The sequence below is a fragment of the Bos taurus genome, chromosome 21, assembly GCF_002263795.3.
Source record: "Bos taurus isolate L1 Dominette 01449 registration number 42190680 breed Hereford chromosome 21, ARS-UCD2.0, whole genome shotgun sequence".
Lineage (NCBI taxonomy): Eukaryota > Metazoa > Chordata > Mammalia > Artiodactyla > Bovidae > Bos > Bos taurus.
In genome coordinates, this window is record NC_037348.1 from 57,823,065 (window position 1) to 57,848,415 (window position 25,351).

The 25,351-nt window shown below is 41.2% G+C and overlaps 2 protein-coding genes across 2 annotated transcripts; one reads left to right on the forward strand and one right to left on the reverse strand.

The window, feature by feature from the left end:
* On the reverse strand, positions 1 to 7,842 carry GON7 (GON7 subunit of KEOPS complex). The gene is made up of 2 exons (NM_001166559.1): positions 7,539 to 7,842; positions 1 to 1,111 (listed from the first exon to the last, which is right to left on the reverse strand). The coding sequence occupies exons 1-2, from the start codon at positions 7,744 to 7,746 to the stop codon at positions 1,017 to 1,019; spliced, it is 303 nt and encodes a 100-aa protein (NP_001160031.1). The 5' UTR covers positions 7,747 to 7,842; the 3' UTR covers positions 1 to 1,016.
* Positions 7,843 to 7,971: 129 nt separating this feature from the next.
* Positions 7,972 to 24,851, forward strand: UBR7 (ubiquitin protein ligase E3 component n-recognin 7). The gene is given in 11 exon segments (NM_001082601.1): positions 7,972 to 8,150; positions 10,049 to 10,182; positions 10,785 to 10,845; positions 11,711 to 11,806; positions 12,868 to 12,921; positions 13,293 to 13,398; positions 15,342 to 15,550; positions 15,725 to 15,874; positions 16,385 to 16,547; positions 18,106 to 18,167; positions 22,598 to 24,851. Coding segments are annotated over 11 exon segments (1,278 nt in total). The 5' UTR covers positions 7,972 to 8,000; the 3' UTR covers positions 22,691 to 24,851.
* Positions 24,852 to 25,351: the final 500 nt, after the last annotated feature.

Sequence of the window (25,351 nt, forward strand, 5' to 3'; positions counted from 1 at the left end):
TTTTAGGAATATATACATATATGTATTTAAAGGATCTGATAGTTCCTTGTTAAGCAAAATCAAAGTCTGACTACAGAATGACATGAAATATCTTAAGTTATAGTCAACACAGAAGTTGCTTACCTAAAGACTTACACGTGTGTTAACATAAACAGCATTATCACCAGCATAAAAGCACACCCCAGTTTGACTCTCTTAAGGTACAAGTTAAACATCTATCTGTTGAGTGGTATCATCTCCAGAAGTCTGTATATTGAGTTCAGGTGTGGATTCAAGGTTTTCTTGGGTATCTCTCAAGGGCTCTCCTTCCCTTCAGTATTTCTCACTATTCCCATTTTCCTTCTACTTACATGGAATTACCATTCTTAAATTTAAATTAATTAACTAACACATTTATTTGGCTGCACCAGGTCTTAGTTGTGGCACGTGCAGAATCTTCATTTCATCATGCTGGGTCTTTGGTTGTGGCATGCAAACTCTAGCTGCAGCATGCAGGATCTAGTTCCCCGACCAGGGAAGGAACCTAGGCCCCCTGCATTGGGAATGCAGAGTCTTAGGCACTTCACCACCAAGGAAGCACCTGCCATTTTTAAATTTAACACCTCATTTTCATCACTTGTTCATGTCAGTTCCTTGAAATGTTATTGTCCATAAACCTTGACATATATTTTCATAACAGAAGCAGAAGCTAAAACATGTAGACACCACAATTTAATCCAACGGGTATTTAAACAGTATTAAGTAAGAATTCAGTTGCCAACTTACTGGATATTATACATTATTAAATGTCTATTTTATTTCCATGATCTGAAACTGACTTCTCACTCAAGAAAAGGATTCATTTCTATGCATTTATGTCTTTCTTTGATGAAAACAGAAGAAAAGTTTCCTCTTTGACAAAACTGTCCCAGGGGAAAAAAACAAACACTTTCCAAATTAGAGCACAAGTCTTCCTTAAATGTCAGTGTGTGGTAAATAAAATATGGTAGCAGTCTTTTAAATTTCATAAAAGCTAGTTAAGATGGTGTTTTTTGCCGTTTTGCAGATGGTCCATCTGAATTAGTTCTGTTATCAGTGTTATTTTCATCTTCTGAATCATCTTCATCATCACCTTTTAAAACAAATATTTGTTGTATGACAATATGTTCAGTGGTTGAAAGAAATATAGATAGCTAAAATGGTTGATAATGAGATCATTTCACTTCAGGGATTAATAAAACAATGCACATATCAAATTAGCAATATGTACAGTTAAAAAAAGACTGCAGAAATTATGATTAAAACCTTTCCCTTCTATCACCTTTTTTTGGAGATATAATTCATACACCATAAAATTCACTTTCAAAGTGTACAGATTATTGATTTAGATAGTCACTAGGTTATAAAACCATCACCACTAATTCTAGAATACATTTCATCTTCCAAGAAAGCAATCTCATACCAATTAGCAGTCACTTCCCCTTCCTGGGTTGGGAAGATCCAATGGAGAAGGGTTAGGCTACCCACTCCAATATTCTTGGGATTTCTTTGTGGCTCAGTTGGTAAAGAATCCAACTGCATTGCCGGAGACCTGGATTCTATCCCTGGGTTGGGAAGATCCCCTGGAGAAGGGAAAGGGTACCCACTCCAGTATTCTGGCCTGGAGAATCCCATGGACTGTATAGTCCATGTTGTTGCTAAGAGTCGGACACAACTGAGTGACTTTCACTTTCGCTTCCCATTCCCCTTAGCCTTTGGCGATCACTAATCTACTTTTCTCATTTAACTTATATGCAGAGTGTATCATGAGAAATGCTAGGCTGGATGAAGCACAAGCTGGAATCAAGACTGCTGGGAGAAATATCAATAACCTCAGATATGCAGATGACACCACCCTTATAGCAGAAGAGAAGAGGAACTAAAGAGCCTCTTGATGAAGGTGAAATAGGAGAGTGAAAAAGCTGGCTTAAAACTCAACATTCAAAAAATGAAGATCATGGCATCCAGTCCCATCACTCCATGACAAATAGATGAGGAAACAATGTAAAGTGAGACTTTAATTTCTTGGGCTCCAAAATCACTGCAGATGATGACTGCAGCCGTGAAATTAAAAGATGCTTGTTCCTTGGAAGGAAAGCTATGACAAACCTAGACAGCATATTAAAAAGCAGAGACATCACTTTGACAACAAAGGTCTATATAGTCAAAGCGATGGTTTTTCCAGTAGTCATGTATGGATGTAAGAGTTATAAAGAAGGCTGAGTGTCAAAGAATTGATGCTTTTCATTGTGGTGTTGGAGAAGACTCTTGAGAGTCCCTTGGACTGCAAGATATGAAACCAGTCAATCCTAAAGGAAATCAACCCTGAATATTCATTGGAAGGACTGATGCTAGGCTCCAATACTCTGGCCACCTGATGCGAAGAGCTGACTCATTGGAAAAGACCCTGATACTGGGAAAGATAGAAGGCAGGAGGAGAAGGGGACAACAGAGGATGAGATGGTTGGATGGCATCATCGACTCAATGGACATGAATTTGATAAAATTCCAGGAGTTGGTGATGGACAGGGAGGCCTGGCGTGCTTCGGTCCAAGGAGTCGCAAAGAGTTGGACACGATTGAGTGATTGAAAAACAACAAAAGTCTATTTTCTTACCCCTCAGCTTTGTCTGTTCTGGACATTTCATATAAATGAATCAAAATATATGGCCTTTTGTGTCTGCCTTCTTTCACTTATGCTTTCAAAGTTCATTCACATTGTATAGCATTTATCAATACTTCATTCCTTTTTGTTGCTGAGGAATATTCCACTGTATGGATGGATACACATTTTGTATATCCACTCATAAGATGATGGATATTTGTGTTATTTCTACTTTTTAGCTATTATCAATGATGCAGCTATGAACACATGCGCATTTGTTTTTATGGGAACACTTTTCCAGCTGTCTTGGGAGAACTTGGAGTGGAACTAACAATCTCTAGGACTAGAATTGTTGGGTCGAATGATAATTTTACATTTAACTTTTCTGAGGAACTATCAAAGTGTTTTCCAAAGAAGGTACCCCATTTTACGTTTCCACCAGCAACGTATGAGGGCTCCAATTTCTTCACATCCTAGTCAAAACACGTGTTACTGTTCTTTATAGCCTTCCTGGTGGGTATGACACGCTATGTTATTGTGGCTTTGATTCGCCTTTCTCTAAAAGCCAGTGATGTTCAGCATCATGTGCTTATTGGCCATTTGTATATCTTATTTGGAGCACTGTCTCTTCAAGTTTTCTGCACACCTGGCAACTGGATTGTCTTTTTTGGTCACTATGATGATAATTTTTTCAACTGAAGTATAGCTGACCCACAACACTGTTAGTACCAGGTGTACAACACCATGACTCAATATTTCTGTACATACAAAATGATCACCATTTGTCATTTTAGTATTGCATTCTATCACTTTTGTAATATTTACATTAAAAAAATTTTGTACTTGTTAATTGAGATATGATTTATATAAGATAAAATTCATCATTTTAATCTCTATCACTTTTTTTTTTCCTGGGCTGCACCACAGGGCATGAGGGATCTTAGTTCCCCAACCAGGGATCAAACCCGTGCTTCCTGCAGTGGAAGCATATAGTCTTAACCAGTGGACCGCCAGGGAAGTCCCTCTACCATTTTCAACAAAGGAAGTTCAAACTGAAACACTTTGGGGACTTTGTTAAACATACAAAAGCATGTCCTCTTGTATGAAGATATTACTGACCCACTATTAGCAGAAAAGGTAGAAGTTATTTTTCCAGCAAGCCATTTTTTAAATGGCTCCATCTATACTTGTCCTTATTCCAATGACAGCATTTTCAACAGTTTAGAGAGGATCTTTTGGAGCCAAGAACCAGGACTTCATGCTAATGGAAACAATCTACTGTTTGAAATTCACATAATATTCTGAGTTGGTTCCATCATATTATCTGGCACTATCAAGATGTAAACAAGATGGAAAGAAAAGGAAAGTACAGTACAGTTTAAGCTCCTCTACAGAGGAGTTACACCTTCATGATCACAGCCTTGTCATGGTGAAGGGGCTTGCGTTATTCAATGAAGCTGCGAGCCATGCTGCACAGTGCCACCCAAGATGGATGTGTCATAGTGAAGAATTCTGATAAAACATGGTCCACTGCAGAAGGAAATGCCAATCCACTCCAGTATTCTTGCCCAGAGAACCCCATGGACAGTATGAAAAGGCAAAAAGATGACACTTGAAGATGAGCCCCCAGGTTGCAAGGTGTCCAATATGCTACTGGGGAAGGGGGCAGTAATTGCCCTACAGAGGGCAATTACTAATAGCCCCAGAAAGAATGAAGCAGCTGGGCTAAAGCGGGGATGATGCTCAGCTGTGGATGTGTCTGGTGGTGAAAGTAAAGTCTGATGTTGTAAAGAACAATATTGTATAGAAACCAGGAATGTTTGGAAGGTAAACTGGACACAGTCAAGTAGGAAATGACAAGAGTGAACATCGACATTTTAGGAATCAGGAACTAAAATGGACGGGAATGGGTGAATTTAATTCAGATGACCATTATATCTACTACTGTGGTCAAGAATCCTTTGGAAAGAGATGAAGTAGCCCTCATAGTCAACAAGAGAGTCTGAAATGCAGTACTTGGGTGCAATCTCAAAAACGACAGAATGCTCTCGGTTCGTTTCCAAGGCAAACCAGTCAACATCACAGTAATCCAAGTCGATGTCTCAACCACTGATGCTGAAGAAGCTAAAGTTGACTGGTTGTATGAAGACCTTCAACTTCTAGAACTAATATCAAAAATGATGTCCTTTTCATCATAGGGGACTGGAATGTAAAAGCAGGAAGTCAAGAGATACCTGGAGAAACAGGCAAGTTTGGCCTTGGAGTACAAAATGAAGCAGGGCAAAGGTTAAGAGTACTGTCAAGAGAACATGCTGGTCGTAGCAAACACCTTTTTCCAATACCCCAAGAGATGTCTCTACACATGGACATCACTATATGGTCAATACTGAAATCAGACTGATTATGTTCTTTGCAACTTTAGATGGAGAAGCTCCACAGTCATGATCTAGAGCTGACTGTGGCTCATATCATAAACTCCTTATTATAAAATTCATGCTTAAATGGAAGAAAGTAGGGAAAAATCACTAGGCCATTCAAGTATGACCTATATGAAATCCCTTATGATTATACAGTGGAGGTGACAAATAGATTCAAGCAATGAGATTTGCAGACAGAGTGCCTGAAGAACTATGGATGGAGGTTTGCGACACTGTGCAGTAGGCAGTGACCAAAACCATTCCAAAGTAAAAGGAAAATGCAAGAAGGTAAAGTGGTTGTCCAAGGAGGCTTTACAAAGAGCTGAAGAAAGAAGACAGGTGAAAAGCAAGGGAGAAAGAGAAAGATATACCCTTCTGAATGCAGAGTTCCAAAGAATATTAAGGAGAGATAAGAAAGCCTTCTTAATGAACAATGCAAAGAAACAGAAAATAATAGAATGGGAAAGACAGATCTCTTCAAGAAAATTGGAGACACCAAGGGAACATTTCATGCAAAGATGGGCACGATAAAAGGACAGAAATGATAAGGACCTAACAGAAGCAGAAGAGATTAAGAGGTGGCAAGACTACACAGAAGAACTATACAAGAAAAGTCTTAATGACACGGATAACTACAATGGTGTGGTCACTCACCTAGAGCTGGATATCCTGGAGTCAAGTGGACCTTAGGACTACGAACAAACCTAATGGAGGTGATGAAACTCCAGCTGAGCTATTCAGAATCCTAAAAGATGATGCTGTTTGACATGTCAGCAAATCTGGAAAACTCAGCAGTGGCCAGAGAACTGGAAAAAGTCAGTTTTTATTCCAATCCCAAAACCGTATGCGGGTCAAGAAGCAACAGTTAGAACTAGACAGGAAACAACAAACTTGTTCAAAATTGGGAAGGGAGTACATCAAAGCTATATATTGTCACTCTGCTTATTCCAAGCTGGAGGAAGCACAAGCTGGAATCAAGAGTGCCAGGAGAAATATCAATAACATCAGATACACAAATAACAGGACTTTAATAGCAGAAAGTGAAGAGGAACTAAAGAGACTCTTGATGAAGCTGAGAGGAGAGTGAAGAAGCTGGCTTAAAACTCAACATTCAAAGACAAAGATCATGGCACCCAGTCCCATCACTTCATGACAAATAGAAGGGGAAAAAGTGGAAGCAGTGACAGATTTTATTTTCTTGGGCTCCAAAATCACTGCAGACAGTGACTGTAGCCATGAAATTAAGACACTTGATCCTTGGAAGGAAACCTATGACAAACCTAGACAGTGTATTAAAAGCAGAGACATCACTCTGATGACAAAAGTCTGTATAGTCAAAGCTATGGTTTTTCCAGTAGTCATGTACAGATGTGAGGGTTGGTCCATAAAGAAGGCTGAGTGCCGAAGAATTGATGCTTTTGAACTGTGGTACTGGAGAAGACTCTTGAGGGTCCCTTGGATGACAAGGAGATGAAATCTGTTAATCCTAAAGGAAATCAACCCTGAATATTCATTGGATGGACTGATGCTGAAGCTGAAGCTCCAATAATTTGGCCACCTGATGTAAAGAGCTGACTCACTGGAAAAGACTGCTGCTAGGAAAGATTGAGGGCAGAAGGAGAAGGGGGAGACAAAGGATGAGATGGCTGGATGGCACTGCAGTTTAAATGTACATGAATTTGAGCAAACTCTGGGAGACAGAGAAGGACAGAGAAGCCTGGTGTGCTACAGTCCATGGAGTTGCAGCGTTGGACACAACTGAGTGACTGAACCTCAACAACGACAACAGGGGAAGTAACCCCTGATTCCAATATTTAGTTCTTAGGTTCTTCACCTCAGGGTATTCAAGACAAGACTTAAGAATAGTTAAATTTTCCATTTCTGCTTTCAAACTGCACCTACCACATTGGGAAAGGAGTGCCTGACAGTGAAGCCTTTTTCATCTGAAATCTATTCCAATCTTCAGAACCTGTTCCTATTCTGTAATAGATGGCAGTCTTCCAAACATATTTGTAAATTCACGCCTGGGAAAATTCCTTTCCATCCATCTAAGCCCAGCTTAGAAGTCATGCTCTATCTGAAGCCTTCTTGGGTTCTCCAGGTTTGCAATAGTTACAGAGAAGTCTAGGGTCATTCCTTCTACTCTTTAATGTTTGTCTGTCTAACCTCCCACAGAGTTCCACAAGAACAGGAACTGAGTCGCCTTCACTTCATTCTTTCTCCAGAGTTCAGCCCAGTGACTGGCACAGGGCCGTAGGCGTTCAGTACTTTTTTGTGTGACATAAATGAAAAGAGAATCGTGAAAAGCAGTCCTGCTAAATGAGTCCAGGTACCGCCCAAATTTGGCGAAAACAGCTAAAATTTTTAATTTGGAATTCTTCCCCCAAGGCTCACCTTCTCCAAGTTTGTCGCTCTACACAGGTTCCCTGAGGAAATTTCTCCCACTCCGGGCGCCCCTGCCCGCCCTCCTGTCGCTCCCAGAACCGTCTCAGAGCTCACCGTCCAAGGCCTCGTCGGGAGCCGCCGTCACCCGGTCCTGTGCTTCCTGCTGTACCTGAGAGCCGAAGAGCTCAGTCACCAGCTCCCTCATCTGAGCCACACCGGACAACAAGCTCTGGAAAGGGTCGGTGACGCCCGGCGCCTCACAGGGCACCCGTAGCTGCTGTCGCCGCCCTTCCAGTCCGATGTACTCTCCCAACAGCTCCATAGCGACCGCTACGCTTCAGGAGCGCGCCACAATGAGGCGCCACCGGAAACGGAAACCAGCCCGCCGCGGGCGCAGGCGCGGAGAAGGGACAGGCTTGACTTCCGATTGTCGGAAGTCGCTCCTCCCCCTTCCTTCGCTCCCTGTCTTTGGGATTGGTGTCTGGCACCGAGGCCCCGCCTCCTCCGGCCCCGCCCCTCGCGGACGCTTTTCCCGCCTCCGCCGGGGCTGATCGGCGGTCCGGGTGACAGTTGAGGATGGCCGGAGCCGAGGAGCCAGCTGGGCGACAGTCGGAGTTGGAGCCCGTGGTATCGTTGGTCGATGTACTTGAGGAGGACGAGGAGCTGGAGAATGAGGCTTGCGCCGTCCTGGGCGGCAGTGACTCGGAGAAGTGCTCCTACTCGCAGGTGGGCGCGCGGCCCGGGCCTCGCCTCCCCCAGGCTCCCCTCAACCTCCCTTTGCCCACCCGCCTTACCCTCTCTTTTCCCGCCGGCCGCGGCCGGCACCCCGTGGTGGTCCGGCTCAGCTGTTGGTCGTAGGAGTCCCCATCCCAGGCCCAGGTGCCCTTTTACCCTTAGTCTCCTGAGCCCCCATCCTAACCTGTGGCCAGCAGGACGCCCCTCCTTTCTCGATTTTCCTCTCTCCGGCCCCCGACGTTTCTCTGGTTTTGGCCCCGGAGCGGCTGCTCTTTCCTTCCTTCCTCGTCTCTTGGTGCCCCGGCCGCTTTTCACCAAACCAACCCCGTGACCTTTCACATCCTGAGTATTTTTGTCCCTACTTTTCCCATCCTCAGAGTATTTGCTGGGTACTAAACGGGAGAGTCAAAGCAGAGTTAAAGGAGAGGGCTCTGGATTTGAAAATCTCTCCGCGTAGGCTGGACTCCTGGACAGCTGGTTCCTCTGCAATTTAGTTTGACAAGTGCTAGCTGGTTTTTTGGCGAGAGGAAGCAAGTACCACGTCTGTCTGCAGTCGGCCCCCCAGGGGGATAGACCGGAACCCGAACAGCTGTTGGCACTGTCTAAGGAAAGGGGAGGAGAGGAGGAGAGATGGCATTCGGAAAATGGTGGGAACAAGGACTGAAGGGGGTGTGACGTAGTGTTTGGTGACTCATTCTGTTTCTAGGTTCAAAAATGGAGAAAGGTGGTAGAAGAAAACTAATGAGAGATGATGCTTGATAGGAAGAAGAGGTTGCCTTCCAGGCCGGTGGAGTGGAACATTGCAGGATGGGGAGAGAGACGTGGGGTCTTTATGTGGTGTGGCCTGAGATCACAATACCAGTTGTCATCAATGACCAGTTGAGTTTACACTGCAAAGTGGTTAGATTTTTTTTTTTTAATACACCTGGTATCAGAGGTATTTAATGTTGGCTGATATTTTAAAACCTTTGGTCGTCACTGAAACAACTTTTTCTGTTTGCCTTTTTTAAAAAAGCCTGTACGTTATTTTTGAAACGTACTTAGATTTTTAAAACAGACTTCCTTAAAATTTTTTTTTTGTATTGTTGTAAAATATGTGGAAAAGTGCAGAAACCACGTATAAGTCTTGGGAAAGCAAAACCGAAAACACCAGCAGGTGCGTACCACCCAGATCAAGAGATAGAACATTACCAGCATCACAGAAGCTTTCCTGGGACTCCCTTCTTCCCGGAAGATGGCAGCCATTATCAAGATTTGCTTTTCTTTCAACTTTTTATTTTGAAACATTTAAAGTCTACAGTTAAAATGAAAAAATAATATTATGAACTCCTGTGTATCTTCACATATATTCACTTTTTAACATTTTACCACATTTGTTTTATCTTTTACTTCTTCACTGTAATATACTTTGGTTTTTTTTCCTGAACCAGTTGAAAATAAATTTCACACCATGACACTTCAACTCTAAATATGTCAGCATACATCTTAAAATCAAAGGGATTCATTTAATACATTGGTGTTCTCTTTGGTGGAATCACAAGCATATTCCAAAATTAAAGTATGATTATTCCTTACATAAGCTTACACACATTCTCCTGTATTTTCATGTGTTAAAATAGTTAAGTAGACTGGCTTATTCACAGCTGACTGAAAATGTTAACTTCTATCACTTTGAGAAAAAGTTATATGAAACATGTATGAAACCTGCAACCATGTTTTGGGATTCTGTTGTATATGCTTTTTTATTAGTCTCAGTGGCTTTTACAGGAAGATCTTGACCACAGATAATCTGATTTCAGTTATGTCTCAGATCATAGTATGGGCATTAGGTCGCTCTGCCAATGTCTCATCAGTTTTCTGTCTTTTTCCATTTTGGGGCTGTCTTTTAGGGTTCAGTAAAGAGACAAGCACTGTATGCCTGCAGTACCTGCACTCCAGAGGGAGAAGAACCAGCAGGAATTTGCCTGGCTTGCAGTTATGAATGTCATGGAAGTCATAAACTATTTGAGCTGTACACAAAAAGGTAAAATGGTCAGAGATTGATGCTGGATGGTTTTCAAATATTTAGATTCTTTTCCAGTTGCACTTTTTCTCTTAATCATGTTTTTGCATTCAAAGTAGTTGTGCCCTGGTAAAATTTAATGCAACTGTTTTATATAATATAATCGGAAAGAACAGTTTTTCCAGGGGACCTTTTAAACTATAATTATGGGGCAAACTCAGACCACTCCTGCTATTCTGCCACTGTTTTATGTGTGTGTGTGAGAGATACAGATATTTGTCTTTATGCATGTTAATTTCTTGGAGAAGGAAATGGCAGTCCACTCCAGTATTCTTACCTGGACAGTTCCATGGACAGGGGAGCCTGGTGGGCAACGGTCCATGGGATTGCAAAGAGTCAGACACGACTGGGCACACAGCACACACATGTTAATTTATAGAATTATTAAATATTTTATTGTAATATGCTTGGGAAAGTTGCGGATTGGATATATGAACAACAACCAAGTCCAATTTTTAGGTCCTAGAAGCCAGTTGAAAGGGAAGAGGCTATGATATGAATGTAAAGAGTAGTCTTTAAATTTAGAAGAAAAATTAAAATTGGCTCTTCCTCCTTTCTTTCAGAAATTTTCGTTGTGATTGCGGAAACAGCAAGTTTAAAAATTTGGAATGCAAATTATTTCCTGTAAGTAAGCACAGCAAACGATAAATGCATGAAAAGTAGCTAAGATTGGTATTTGTCCTAGGGGATAAAAACCAAGAATTTTCAAAAAGGAAGTTCTGTGCTTCTTCTTTGCAAATGAGCAAATCAGTGTTAGACTGTACCCCGTTTATTTATTTGTTGGAACTAAGTAACCTGCTCAGAGCCTACCTATAGATTGTAATTACTATGAAAGGCTTCGGGGGTAGTGTTCTCAAGTGATTCAGGTTCCGTTGTGTTGATTGTGCTCATGCTCTAAGGCTTTTTAAAGAAAAGGGTACGACTTTTAAAACTGAATAAATAAAATGGGCAGTAATGAGCATGGGCTTTTGCAAAAGTTTTTCACTGCTTTTTGGATAATAAAGACTATCTTCTACAATAACTTTCAGTGAAATGCCAAAAATGAAACAGAAAATAAGGGACTTTACTGTATTCAATCCTAATTACTAAAGTTATCGTGCTCTTTCTCTCCTTGTTTTTAGACAACTTCTTTGCCTACTTTTCACCTCCTAGTAATTTGGGGGCTTTAACTATCATAGCTGGGCATTAAGAAATATCTTGAAATTCTAGACCAGTGTCAGCTTCCATAGATTGATAGTTAATATTTGTGATTCATTCTCCCCCAATTGGTACAAAGAAGGTATAGAAAATAAATTTTATTTTTTCCTTGTATCCTGGAGAAAGTGTTACTTTATAGGATGAATTTTTTCCCCTTGTACTTTGAAGACTAGCTTCCAGGGGAGGGGGTGGTACAGATATTTAGTGCACAAATTTATTGAATGCATAAATTCCATGATGCATGAAATTATAAAGTTAGGCCATGTTTTATATTGAAATTAATATCTTTCAGGACAAAGCAAAGATAAATTCTGGCAATAAGTACAATGACAACTTTTTTGGATTGTACTGCATTTGCAAGAGACCTTACCCTGATCCTGAAGATGAGGTAAGAGATTTGGAGGTCAGCACCAGGACTGTGTCATCTCCAGCCTTCACTCCAGCCTCTTGTCATATTTGGCCCTTTAGCTGTTCAGCAGGGATTTGGGGATTGTGAAAGTATTCTAGATTTATCCCTTCTTTTGACTCTGACCTAAAGCTACAAGTAGTACAGAGCCCAACTATTTTTCTATTTCTTACCTCATGAGAAATATTGGACAGGACTTTATCAAGGCCAGAACTTTTTTCCTTCTTCCCTCTCTTTGCCTGCCTGTTTGCTCCTTTTCTCTGAATACTTTCCAGAAAAATGACCTTCAACTTCTCGCATTCCTGCAAGGAGAGAAAATAGGGTGCACAAACTGGATTCTCTTAAAAACTTCAATTAGAGGTGTATGCAAAATTTTAAAAGAATTTTTATTCTTCCTCATTCCTGTACCTTCTTACCTCCTAGACATAACGACTGTTAACACTTTTGGTGTATATATTTTGAGACCTTTTTCTGTGCACGTATAAGTGAGTGAATGTGTGCTTTAATTTCTAGTTTCCTTTTCTTTTGACAAAGGCAAAATTCTGTAATTCACTGTGCAACTTGCTACAATTCACATTACCTCCCTGGGCCTGGGTTTATGTGTAAAATGAAAATATATTACTTATTCATAAAGTTTTGTGGGAATCAGATCGTAAGTAACTGATACGAAAGTTTTGATAATTATTCACAAAGTGCTTATCTCAATGTAATCCTTTTGTAACCCCAGTTCATGGAGAAAGAACTTCTTTGACCCCTTGAATTGCTGTTTCTCCGTGTCTCCTTGACTTTTTGCATGTGGATAGTGGCCTTACAGAATTGGTAGAGAATTATTTAATATCTGATTCTAGTGTGTGCCAGATTTACTTTGATATTCCAGAGTTCATTGTCAGTCAGTTCAGTCGCTCAGTCATGCCTGACTCTTTGCAACCCCATGGACTGCAGCATACTGGGCTTCCCTGGAGAAGGGAATGGCAGTGTTCTTGTCTTGAGAACCCCATGAATTCACTGTAATCATTAATAAACAAATTGCTTTTCTATGTTAGATTCCAGATGAGATGATCCAGTGTATAGTCTGTGAAGATTGGTTCCATGGAAGGGTGAGAAGAGCTTTGACCTTTTAATCCCATTGTCTTTACAAAAAGAAAATATCTTGTCTTTTTTTTTTTTTAATATTTATTTATTTGGCTGAGTCTGATCTTAGTTGTGGCATATGGAATCTACTTTCCTAACCAGGGACTGAACCGAAGCCCTTGGCATTGGAAACAGAGTCTTAGCCACTGGGTCACCAGGGAAGTCCCCCCAAAATCTTGTCTTTTGGAATTAAATTATATTTCACATTATCACTACCCTTCTAAAAAATACTATAGCGATATGATCAATGTACCGTTGGCAATATTTTATAAAATAATGAACTTTCTGGACAACTTGGTAATCACAAGGAAAATAACTTGGTTTTCTGTGTTCACAGCATCTTGGCGCCATTCCTCCTGAGAGTGGGGATTTCCAAGAGATGGTGTGCCAGGCTTGCATGAAGCGCTGTTCTTTCTTGTGGGCTTACGCTGCACAGCTGGCAGGTAAGAGTCTCTGTGGAGTTGGCATGCCTCCAACTTGGGCCGTATGTTCAGTACAGTACAAATCAGTACAATTTGTTCAGTAAGTTGTAGCTACTATGTTTTTCACTGTGTACTTTTACTTTATTTTATGGGGTTTATTTTTAAACTTTTTATTTTGTACCGGGGAATGGCTAACAAACAATGCTGTGATAGTTTCAGGTGAACAGCAAAGGGACTCAGCCATACGTATACATGTATCCATTCTTCCCCAAACTCTCCTTCCATCCAGGCTGCCACATAACATTGAACAGAGTTCCATTTTTAAGGGACTCTGAGGTATAGAAAAAAGTATAAAGTATAAGATCTGTTCCTTCTCCACAAGGTGCTTATAGATAGATTGGGTGACTGCCAAGAACCAATTTTTACTTAAATGGCATGATGCAGAATATGGATGAGACCAGAATTGGAGAAAATGGAGAAAGCAGTTTTTAAGGGGATTTTGAAAGATAACAGAACCCAAACAAGTTGTTCTTAGATATAAGACATGCTACTGGTCGAGGGGGAGGTGGTGACGGTTTGCCATCTAATGCTTTTACTGTACTCTGAGAAATTGACCCAAACCACTAATTAGTAATGAATGTTCTTGAGTATGAAATACTTTATTTTACTCTTAATATTATATGTGTTTATTTTTTAAATGGTAGTACTTCATAGTGTCTGTTGTTCCAGCCTCATAATTTTTTGCCCTTCTCACCTTTAGGGAGCACTTCACCATACAAACCTCAAGCAGCATCCTGCGTTTTTGTTTTGTCTCCAAGTTCTTGTACTTGGTGTGTCCTCTTTCTGTTCATATGCTTTTTTCTGTGTGTGTGTGTTTTAAAAATTTATTTATTTTTAATTGAAGGATAATTGCTTTATAATTACTGTGTTGGTTTATACCATACATCAGCACAAATCAGCCTGTTCATATCCTTTTCAATTACGTCTCACTTTCTGCTGGACCTGAATCTTTTTCTCATTCACTGGATTTTCTTAACCCTTCCCCTCTGCCCCTTCTTCATTTCCTTCCCTGTCAGCAGATGGCCTCATTTCCTAATAAACTGAAAAGCCATCCTGCAGTGTGAGTTCCCTTGTCATTTCTCTGTTCTCTGTTATTTCTGTCTCTGCAAGCGTCCTTTCTAATTTCCTCCTCGCATAAAGAAAAGCTATTGTTTTTGCAAAACTACCCTTCTCCTGTGTTTGCAGCTAAATCTCTTCCTATTGCCTCTTGCTTCTTTGGTGTCCTTGGGTCTTTAACATCTATAGTATTTTCCTTTCTCATTTACATATAAAATGTTTAAATAGTGATTGATATATTTTTTTTAGCTCTTTTTTCCAGATGGTTTTTTTTCTGTTCTTGGTTCACATTTTGTTTTTTACTAGAGTGTAATTACTTGACAGTGTTGTGTTAATTTCTGCTCTACAGTGAAGAGTGTCAGCTGAGTGCCTCTGCAGTGTATGTTGCACATGCATGCATACTCAGTTGCTCGGTCATGTCCGACTCTTTGTGACCCCACAGACTGTAGCCTGCCAGGCTTTGTTCATGGGATTTTCCAGGCAAGAATATTGGAGTGGGTTGCCAGTTCCTCCTCCAGGGGATCTTCCTGACCCAGGGATTGAACCTGCATCTCCTGCATCTCGTGCATTGGCAGACAGATTCTTTACCACTGAGCCACATATATCCCTTCCCTCTTGAACCCACCCTTCCTACTAGTGATTGATATTTTTAAATTTTCTGTTATTTGACACTTTAGAATAGGCAGGCATAACCTAAAAAAGTGTTATTTCCTTTCTCATTATTCCAGAGATTAAGGTTAACTCTCTCCTTTTCCAGATTCTAAAGTATTTTTTAATCAAACTAAGTGATTTCATTGTCTCACTGGTGTGGATGTGTGTGTGTGTGTGTGTTTTCATTGAACCTACAGTAACAAAAGTAACTACTGAAGATGATGGGTTGGTGCTGAATGTTGATGGAGTAGGTGATCAAGAAGTTATCAAAACTGAAAATGGAGCTCATCAAGATAATGCCCTCGAAGAGGATGTTCCAGAACATGGAAAGGCTATTGTGAAGGAAGTTAAAGCAGAGCAGACAAACGAACCATGTACCAGCTCTAGTTCTGAATCTGATCTCCAGGTAACAAAATGAAATCTGAGCTGTAAAAGAAATAAAACTTGAGCAAAATTAATTCTGTAAGCTATGTAGCTTTGGATTTCAGTTGTACCTTTTGCCTAAAAGAAATTCTTTTACAAAATCTAAACTTTGAAAACGATGATGGTTTAAAATACACACTTCAAAACTTAATTTCAGAAAGCATTTCAGAATCAACATCTCAACACAGAATCACAGTCTGGCTGCAAACTTGAGGAGCTTAAAGCTAAGCAGTTTATAAAGAAAGACACTGCCACCTATTGGCCCCTGAACTGGAGGAGCAAGTTGTGTACCTGCAAAGACTGTATGGTAAGTAGCAGATCATGTTCAGCATCAAGTGTTTTGTGGACAGATGCCTAAAATAAGAACACCTGGAAAGTTTATTTATGAAATTGATATTAGAGTATAGGGAATGTAAGTTTTTTTTTTAATGTTAAGCAAATTTATAAATTAGTGTTTGCAGTCTGAATGTTTATGGAAGCAATTAAGAACGATGCAGTACTTCTTATTTATCTTCCTTTCAGTGGAAAATAGCTTTTCTGTATCATAGAATTACTTGGAAACACAAATTTCTTGAAAGTTACAGTAAGTTGGTTTTTAAATAAAAATCTCTTAGATCTTACAGCATCCACTGGAAGTTGGGAGATTTCTAAGAGAAATTTGGGCAGAAAGAATAAATCCTTCAAGCAACTCTGCTGAAAGGCTGGGGGTTTTCTGGATATTAGAAAACTTAAACAAATTTTTGGTGATTCTCATGAGGTCGACTTTCTGAGAATGACATACAGTTCTAATGGGGAAAACTGGTTTTATTTTTTAAAGAAAATGTATGGCGATCTAGATGTCCTGTTCCTGACAGATGAATATGACACAGTTCTGGCTTATGAAAACAAAGGCAAGGTTGACCAGGCAGCTGACAGGAGAGACCCTCTAATGGACACCCTTAATAGCATGAACAGAGTCCAGCAAGTGGAACTTATTTGTGGTAAATATTGTTTGTGAAAATTCATCAAGTTCATGAAGTTTCCTTTACCATTAAAAAAATTATATAGAAGGAGGACAACTAAAAATGGTTTAAATTTGGAATTATATAGTAAGCCTCACTTATACTTGCTTGATTGTAACATTGCTGAGTATTTAGCTACTATTTCCATTGAGTCAGGGTTAAATGCTAGAATAATTGCATGCTTGAGAAACCATAGCATGCTATTTTGATTAAGGGTAGATGTATAAGTACAGAATAAGAGGAAATCAATTTCTTTTTCCATCCATTGAAACAGTTTTCATTGAACATTACATGCCATCTTTTTGACAGTTGTTGAGATGCTTCAGTGGTTCACAGGAAACCCACTAGAGGGGAAAATATTCCCAAACCCTTAATTGTAGGCTTTTACATTTTTTCCCCCAGCATGCCCAACTTATTTTCATGATTTCTGTCCTAGACAGTTTCTACTTTTGTACCCCTTTTTTGACAATGGTTATTTCTGTCTTGTACATGTAACGATTTGATTCATTTCCTTTTGCCTTTATTAGACTAAAAGCTTTTTGGGGATAGAGTCTATAACTTGAGGGATATAACCCTCAAGTTCCCATGTATATAATATAATTTATTAAGTGAGATGAGTTTTAAAACTTAATGTTTGACAAGTCCAAGATACTTGAGCAATGGAATTATAGACAGATGGGAAACCTTTTAAAAAATTTTCAGCTGTAGCGACAGATTTTATTTTCTTGGGCTCCAAAATCACTACAGACAGGGTCTGCAGCCACAGAATTAAAAGACGCTTGCTCCTTGGCAGAAAAGCTATTACAGATCTAGATAGCATATTTCAAAGTGGAGACTTGACTTTGCTGACAAAGGCCTATAGAGTCAAAGCTATGGTTTTTTCAGTAGTCACGTATGAATGTGAGAGTTAGACCATAAAGCAGGCTGAGTGCCAAAAGAATTGATGCTTTCGAATCGTGGTGCTGGAGAAGACTTGAGAATCCCTTGGATTGTGAGGAGATCAAACCAGTCAATCCTAAAGGAAATCAACCCTGAATATTCACTGGGAGGACTGATGCTGAAGCTGAAGCTCCAGTACTTTGGCCAGCTGGTGCAAAGAGCCAACTCATTGGAAAAGACCCTGATGCTGGGAAAGACTGAGGGCAAGAGGAGAGATGGTTGGATGGCATCACTGACTCAATGGACATGAGTTTGAGCAAGCTCCGGGAGATAGTGAAGGACAGGGAAGCCTGCCATGCTGTAGTTCTTGGGGTTGCAAAGGGTTGGATAAGACATAGCGACTTAAACAACAGTCTTTTTGGGAGTGGGAGTATCTGTTCCTCGAGGGTTTATTTAATGAAAGAGGGTTCCCAGATGTCAAAGTGAGGGAATTGGGGAGAAATTGAGAACAAATCTGTATGCAGATTTCACTTGAAGAAAAATAGATTAAACTATTAAAATACTCAAATGTTAATGGTCAGGAAATCTTTTGTTCCTAAATGCAAATGGATTGTCTGAAGTTTGTGTCCTTGTCCTTTGCTTTGTTGTTTTGATTTAGAATACAATGACTTGAAGACTGAACTTAAAGACTATCTCAAGAGATTTGCTGATGAAGGCACAGTAAGTAGAGTTAACAAATTTTAATCATAGCCCTGTATGTTTTGAATAAAGTTTCTTTTTTTTTGAAGTGCAGTTGATTTACAGATTTATTGTTACTTTCAAGTGTACAGCCTAATAATTCAATATTTTTATAGATTATACTCCTTTTAAAATCATTATAAAATATTAGCTATATTCCCTTGGTGTGTGTGTTTGTGTGTATATACATACAACATCTTTTTTAACCATTCATCTCTTGATGGACACTTAGGGTGCTTCCATATCTTGGTTATTATAAATAATGCTGCTCTGAACATTGAGGTGCATGTATCTTTTTGAATTAGTGTTTTTGTTTTCTTTGTATATATACCTGTGTGCTGTGCTGTGCTGTGTCGCTCAGTCGTGTCCAACTCTTTGAGACCCCATGGACTGTAACTGGCCAGGCTCCTGTGTCCCTGGGGATTCTCCAGGCAAGAATGCTGGAGAGGGTTGCCATGCCCTCCTCCAGGGTGTCTTCCCAACCCAGGTATCAAACCCAGGTCTTCTGCATTGCAGGCAGATTCTTTACTGTCTAAGCCACCAGGGAAGCCTGGATATATACCTAGAAGTAATTAACTGGATCATATGGTGGTTCTGTTTCTTTTTTTGAGGGGCCTCCATACTATTTTCCATAGATCATTTTCTCTGATGAAAAAGATGACTGAGAGCGTAGTACAGGCAGAGGGAAGGGAGATGAGCAGTAGTGAAACACCACCAGACCAGCCACATTAGGAGTCCTGCCCGAGCCTCCAGATGAGGGATGGAATGGCCACCCAGGATCCTGAGAGAGCAGTTGTAGCTTAGGAGGGGCCATTGGATTGGCCATACTGATTCCCCCAGTCCTGATCATCCAGCAGGATTCCTTGGAGGAGGAAACCAAAATGACCAGTCAGGAAAAAAATTTAAGCCAGACCTCTTTTCTATGATTTGGGGTTCTGTAGTTTAGAATAAAAGAACTTGATAATTGGGGGCTAAAATATTTGTCTTGCTGGTTAGGACAGTCTAACAACTTTTAAGAGCGACACTAACTCTTAATGTGTAATCTTTTTTTTTTTTTAATTCGTTTATTTATTGATTTGGCTCTGTCAGTCTGAGTTGTGATATACAACTTTATATATTCTTTAGTTGAAGCAGGGCAACTTTTGTCTAGTTTCAGCACGTGGGCTTAGATGCCCACGTGGGCATGTGGATCTAGTTCCTTGACCAGGGATCAAACCCACAGCCCCTGCATTGGAAGGTGAATTCTTAACCACTGTAGGGTTAACATTGTAGGGACCACTAGGGGAGTCCCTACAGTGTCTAATCTTTTAAAATAGTTCTCCAGATGGATTTTCAAATACTTTCTAACTCTTTACTACTCATATGTGTTTATGATGGGATTTTTTTCTAAAATACTTTTCTATCTTCGAAAGGGAGATATAAAATAAAACTTAACTTTTCTCTTCATGGCCTACAGTTGTCCTTCTAGACAGTAAATGTTCTGCTCTGCTACCGCCAGACAGACTAACGCAGTCAGACCTGGATCTGACAGACACTTAGGACATGCCCTGAGACTTGCTTTCTTGGGAGAAGTCTTTGCAGGCCGAGTGCTTTCTCATCAACGTGGGAAGGACTTGTAGCTGCCTGGATGGCTGGCACTGCTGCCTTGCGGCAGAATGAATTGTGGAGTCTGAGGGTAAAGAGCCTTCTGAGATGGTTTGCTCGTTTTTAGAGAATGTTCCTCATTGTCCCTGTGGATGTCCTTTTGTGTCCCAGCAGCTCTTACCTGTCAGTTATTCTCATTTCTGTGGCAGAAGCTGTCCTCTGCTTAACGCAGCCTCCGCCTTCTCGCACTGGAGCTCCAGGCGTCCACGGGTGTAACTGTTTGAGCTTGGCACTGTCAGTGGCCGTTCCAGGCCTCCCAGCTGTGTCAGTCAGCAGTGTCAGCGCGTGCACTTGTGCCTCTGCTTCTGTGTAGTGTGTGATTGCTGTGCTCATTATTGATTTTGTTTCACACACACTTAAAATCACGCACAAGAAAAAAGTAGGTGTGGTGTCTTTTGCTTTTCACATTTGAAACAATTTTATCCGGAGTATTCACACCTGTCTTCAACATATGGATCTTTGTTATCACTGGAGCCATTCTTAATGAGTCTGAGGTAATTTTTAAATCCTATGTGATGGTTTGAAAGACAGAAAAAATATTTTTTATCATTTGTTTTCAACATTACTAACTAGATCTTTACAAACAAACACCTTAAGTTGTCATAAAGCTTGTCTGCTTTGGTTGTGTTTGTCCATAATATGGTCTATTTTCCGTTTGTTTCCTTTTTTTTCTTTTTCATAATAAGGTCTGGATGTTGTCAAATAATGGCCTGCCCTTTATTTAATGTTTGTGTCTGACTTAAGACTTAGAAACTACACATTTTCTGAGACAAACCAATAAAATGATTTTACTATTGGACCCAAGTATTTTTAGGGCTTCTCCAGTGGCTCAGCAGTAAAGAACTGGCCTGCCAATATAGGAGATGTAGGTTTGATCCCTGGGTTGGGAAGATCACCTGGAGAAGGAAATGGCAACCCACTCCAGTATTCTTGCCTGGAGAATCCCATGGACAGAGGAGCCTGGCAGGCGACAGTCCATGGGGTCGCAGAAGAGTTGGACACAACTTAGTGACTTAATAAACATACGTTCTTTAACATTTCTACTCTTTATGTTGGCTGTGACCATTTGAGGAGGTCTGGAAACTAAAAATGACACACTCTATAGTTTGTGGGCTCTTAAGTCTCCTCCTACTATATCCTTGCCAGAGAAATGGTTTCCTTGCATTGCCTTTCAGTGTGTAATGTCTGTGATCCAAGTGAGGGACAGAGGCTTCACGTCGGAACTCCCTGGTATCCTACCTGTTAGCGTTTGACAGTGGACATTCCTAAGCCCAGCCGCTCAGCGCTCTGAGCTGCGGTGGCCTCAGTGTGTGTTGGCCGTCTCCATCTTGAGTCTGTGAGGGGTTTTCATTCCCGCTGGTTGACTTCCAGCTTATTGTCAGTGTCAGCTACCAGTCTGGCAGAATACTGACAAAATGTGAACTTTTTCAAGGATTAGTCAGTATCTTACCCCAGTGAGTTATTCACATTGGCTTTGCCACTTGGGGATGTTTGTACTTTCACTTCTGGGGAGAGGAGGGGGAAGTTTTCACTTTACACACAAGTATTTGTCTTCTCTTTTCCTTCTCTTTCTCCTTCTTGGTCCCTGCATTCCAGTACTTTCTTTTTCTCTTTCTCTCTCCATACCCCACCTTTATTTCCTCATGATAATAAGAATGTGTTACAAAATTAAAAATCATGTTGGTAACAGTGTGCTGCCTTTGTAATTAAACATCTCATCAGGACTTCCCTGGTGGTCCAGTGGTTAAGACTCCTGTCTGAAAGCAGGAGACATGGGTCTGCCCCTGGTCAATCCCTGATCAGTCGGGGAACTAGGATCCTGATAAATAAGTAAACAATAAAAAGTAAAACCCACATCAACAAACCTGTCAATTGTGGTACAAACTCCCTCTTGGAATAAGCAGGAACTCCTTCTGGGTCATCCCGGTTTACTTTTTTAATCCATATTCCCCCTTATTTTTTTATTTTTAATATTCTATTTTGCTGATAATCATAAACACTCCTGTGTGATGCTGTAATCCTTTTTCCAATAAAATTCAAGATAAATTTCTCATTGTTATTGTATAACATGGATATTCCATTGACTGAGAGTAATGCTTCCATAGTTTTTGCCAATTATTTTTCTGTTTATATAGCAAATGTCTTTAATTTTGGACTCCTGAAAGAGAGAAGAGTTTTGAGGTTTCTTCTTTTTTTTTCTCTTCAGTATAAAGGAGAGAGCACAAGTGTCAAAAAAGCCACCTTTGTTTGCTGGGGTGCTTGTGTGGAACTGAGGGACATCCCAGGACAGCCGTGTCCCGAGGGAGCACAGTGTCCTCCAGAGACCTCAGGGCCCTCGGTGTTCGTGCGGTTCTGTCACTGCTGTCTTCAGCTGACAGTGTTCATAGCCTACTCTGCACCAGGCAGGGCTTGCACAGGCATTACATCTCATCTGCTCTTCAAATGGTCCTGTTAGATGGCTACTGCTTTCATCTCTCCCTTTTAAAAAATATTATGTATTTGGCTGCATTGCATCTCAGTTGCATTATGCAGGATCTTTCCTTGCTGTGCATGGGCTCTCTAGCTGTGGCGCTCGGGCCTAGTGCTGGACAGTATGTGGAGTCTTAGTTCTTCGGCCAGGGATTGAACCCACATCCCCTGCACTGCAAGGCAGATCCCTAACTACCGGGCCACATGGAAGTCTCCCTTTCATCTCATTTCAATGAGGAACCCGAGGGTGGCAGTGGAACCCACACTCAGCACTCCTAATCTTTGCTTTCCATCCACAGGTGGTTAAGAGAGAGGACATCCAGCAGTTCTTTGAAGAATTTCAGTCAAAAAAGAGAAGAAGAGTGGATGGGATGCAGTATTATTGCAGCTAGAAAGGAGTGCAGCGCCTTCTATCCAGGCAGAGGAAGACCCACTTCCTGTTCCAGGAATAAAAGAGGCCGCTTCCTCCTCCAACCTTGAGCTTCCTTCACTCTGCTTAACGACAGTAGCCACAATGTTTATGCCGATTTCACAACCAGCATTCTTCTTTCTGACTCAGCTAAATGCAACTCATTCCACAGACTTGAGCCCCCCAACCCCACCCCAGTCTAGCCAGGGTTATTTGTTCAGAACTTTCAAGAAGTTTGATTTGGTTTTGAGAAAGTAAACTCATCTTTTTTTACCCCCTTAATGATTTGTTCTTTTAACTCCCAAGTGTGTCTACTCTGCCGCAGCCTCTGTCTTCCAGGACCTGCTTTGAGGAGCGTTGCAGAAGCCCTCCTGTCAGCTCCACAGGTCCCCTCACCCCTCTGATCGTGGTGCCTTGGGTCAAAGCTTCCTCAAGCCTGGTCTGCTTCTCTCCCTTGTCCCTGTTTTCTGAGGTTTGGTCATGGCCTAGAAGGGACCTCAGAGCTTGCTTCATCTAGGCTGACCCTCTGGAGTTAGCTCGGACTGCAGCTTTTTGGTTTAGATGTGTGTCACAGGCAAGGAGGTTGACTGATGGCAGGACTGAGGAAGCCTACCTTTGTTACAAATTTTACTAATAAATTTAAAGTGGAAATGTCATTCACAAATCTACTGACTCTAGAATATTAGAATTTCAGTACTGTAGTGCTCACAGGGCTTCCTGGAGAAAATATGCCATTATGTCAAGACTAGTCCCTCTCTCCTGCCTAGAAAGTAGACCGGGCACTACCCTGTGAAATCTTGGTGGTTTACAAAGTCCTCCGAGTTTCTTTATATTATCAGGGATATTCATAAGCATATATTAAGAATAGACCTATTTTGATATTGTTCTGTTAAGAAAATGTTATTAGAAGCCCAGTAAATTATTTCCCCCTTAAATCTGTGCTGAAGAAAAAACATACTGGCTTAGCCTACTTGTAAGGAGCAGGGCCAGTGAGTGCCCTGTTTTGGGAGAAGCAGACTGGAGGAGATCCCAGACAAGGCCCCAGGCCGCGCAGATAGTGAGCTTTAAGTAAAAAATAGTCCCTAATGTCAGTCTGCAGCTGAGTCCCTAATAACTGTGAGATCTTCTTTTGAAGAACCTCATGGGGTGTTGTATAAAAGCCCATATTTGAGGGGATGTCCTTTCAGTTGGTTTGAAGTGTCTTTAAAGCCCCTCAGTCTGTGTGGAAAACACCTTTCAATAAACAAGAGCCCTCAGCTGCTGTCTCCCTCTGGAGGAGCATGGTCTTTCCTGATGGTAGACAACACACTTTGAGGTGTGTGACTATAAGCATTTGAGGCTTTGGGGCCACAAGTGTATATTAATATTTTGTGTGTGTCCAGCAGTCATAAGTACCCACCGATCCCTGAGTATGGTGAACTCGGCCTACAGAAGGCAAAGGCCTTCAAGAAAAAGTACAGTTCACGTTTTTCTGCCTCAGACCTCCTAATTACAGATCCCCAGGAAGAGTGATGTGTGGAGCGGGAAGATCTTGTGGCCACAGGAGAGGCGTGTGTGCTCTGAGCTGGCCTTGTGGAAGGCTGAAGTGGCCAGGGCCAGAGCTCCGGGCATCTCCGAGAGGGCCGCCACCCCCAGCTTGGGAGCTCTCTGTTCCAAGCCTGAGGATTTTTGAACCCCTCTCTTCAAGGTGATACTAGTATACCAGTATGGCCTGAAAGGCTCTATCATCTCAGGCATATGATTTAACCACCAGAAAGTTTCTTCTTACGACAGGTCAGGACCAAGTCTCGGCATCACTGTGCAGCACAAGCAAACCCCCAGTGCTGAAGGGCTTGTTTTAGGAAAGGTACTGTTCCTCTCATGTTAACCAGAAAACCTCTTTTTTTTTTTTTAAACCTGTTGTTCACAACTAGTTTTCTTATTGACTGTATTGGACCGTCTCTTCTTGTAGAGACTGATTTTGGCCAACATGTGGCAGTTGATATTAATGCATGTTTTATGCAAAATAAGAATACGATATTAGTTACTTTTAAGGAGTTCTGGCATTGTATGTGCATTTTTGTAGAATTGTTACTGGACTTATAATTACATACTTAACTCTAATCAGGTTTCTGTAAAAATTTAAATAAATCAATTCAAAATAGTGGCTTTCAGATGGTTTCTCGTCACATTTACATGTATGTGGCCTCCGTTTGCAGATGCAGGAACCATGTGAGCCCACGGCGGCAGCTCCAGCCGCCCTGGGGCCTGCTGTAGCGGAGGGGCTGCTCCTGTCTCCCCAGCACGACGTGGCCTGATCCCAGCACACGCACCCCAGATCTCAGGTCTTGCCAGCAGAGCTCCTTCACACACGGGTGCACACGCATATACACACCCGGCTTTGCAACACCTCTGTGCACACACACACATACGCACAGCTTTGCAACACCTCTGTGTGCACACACACGTACGCACAGCTTTGCAACACCTCCTAGGAACACACACAAACTTGGCTTTACAACACCTCTGAGGAACACATATACACACCCCACTTTACAACACCTCCGAGGAGAGAGGGTCCATAATTTCTTAGGTGAACAGAGAACAGAGATGGGTGAGGGTTGTGATGAATCGCAGTGTACTCTGGTCTTGCTCTATACAGGGG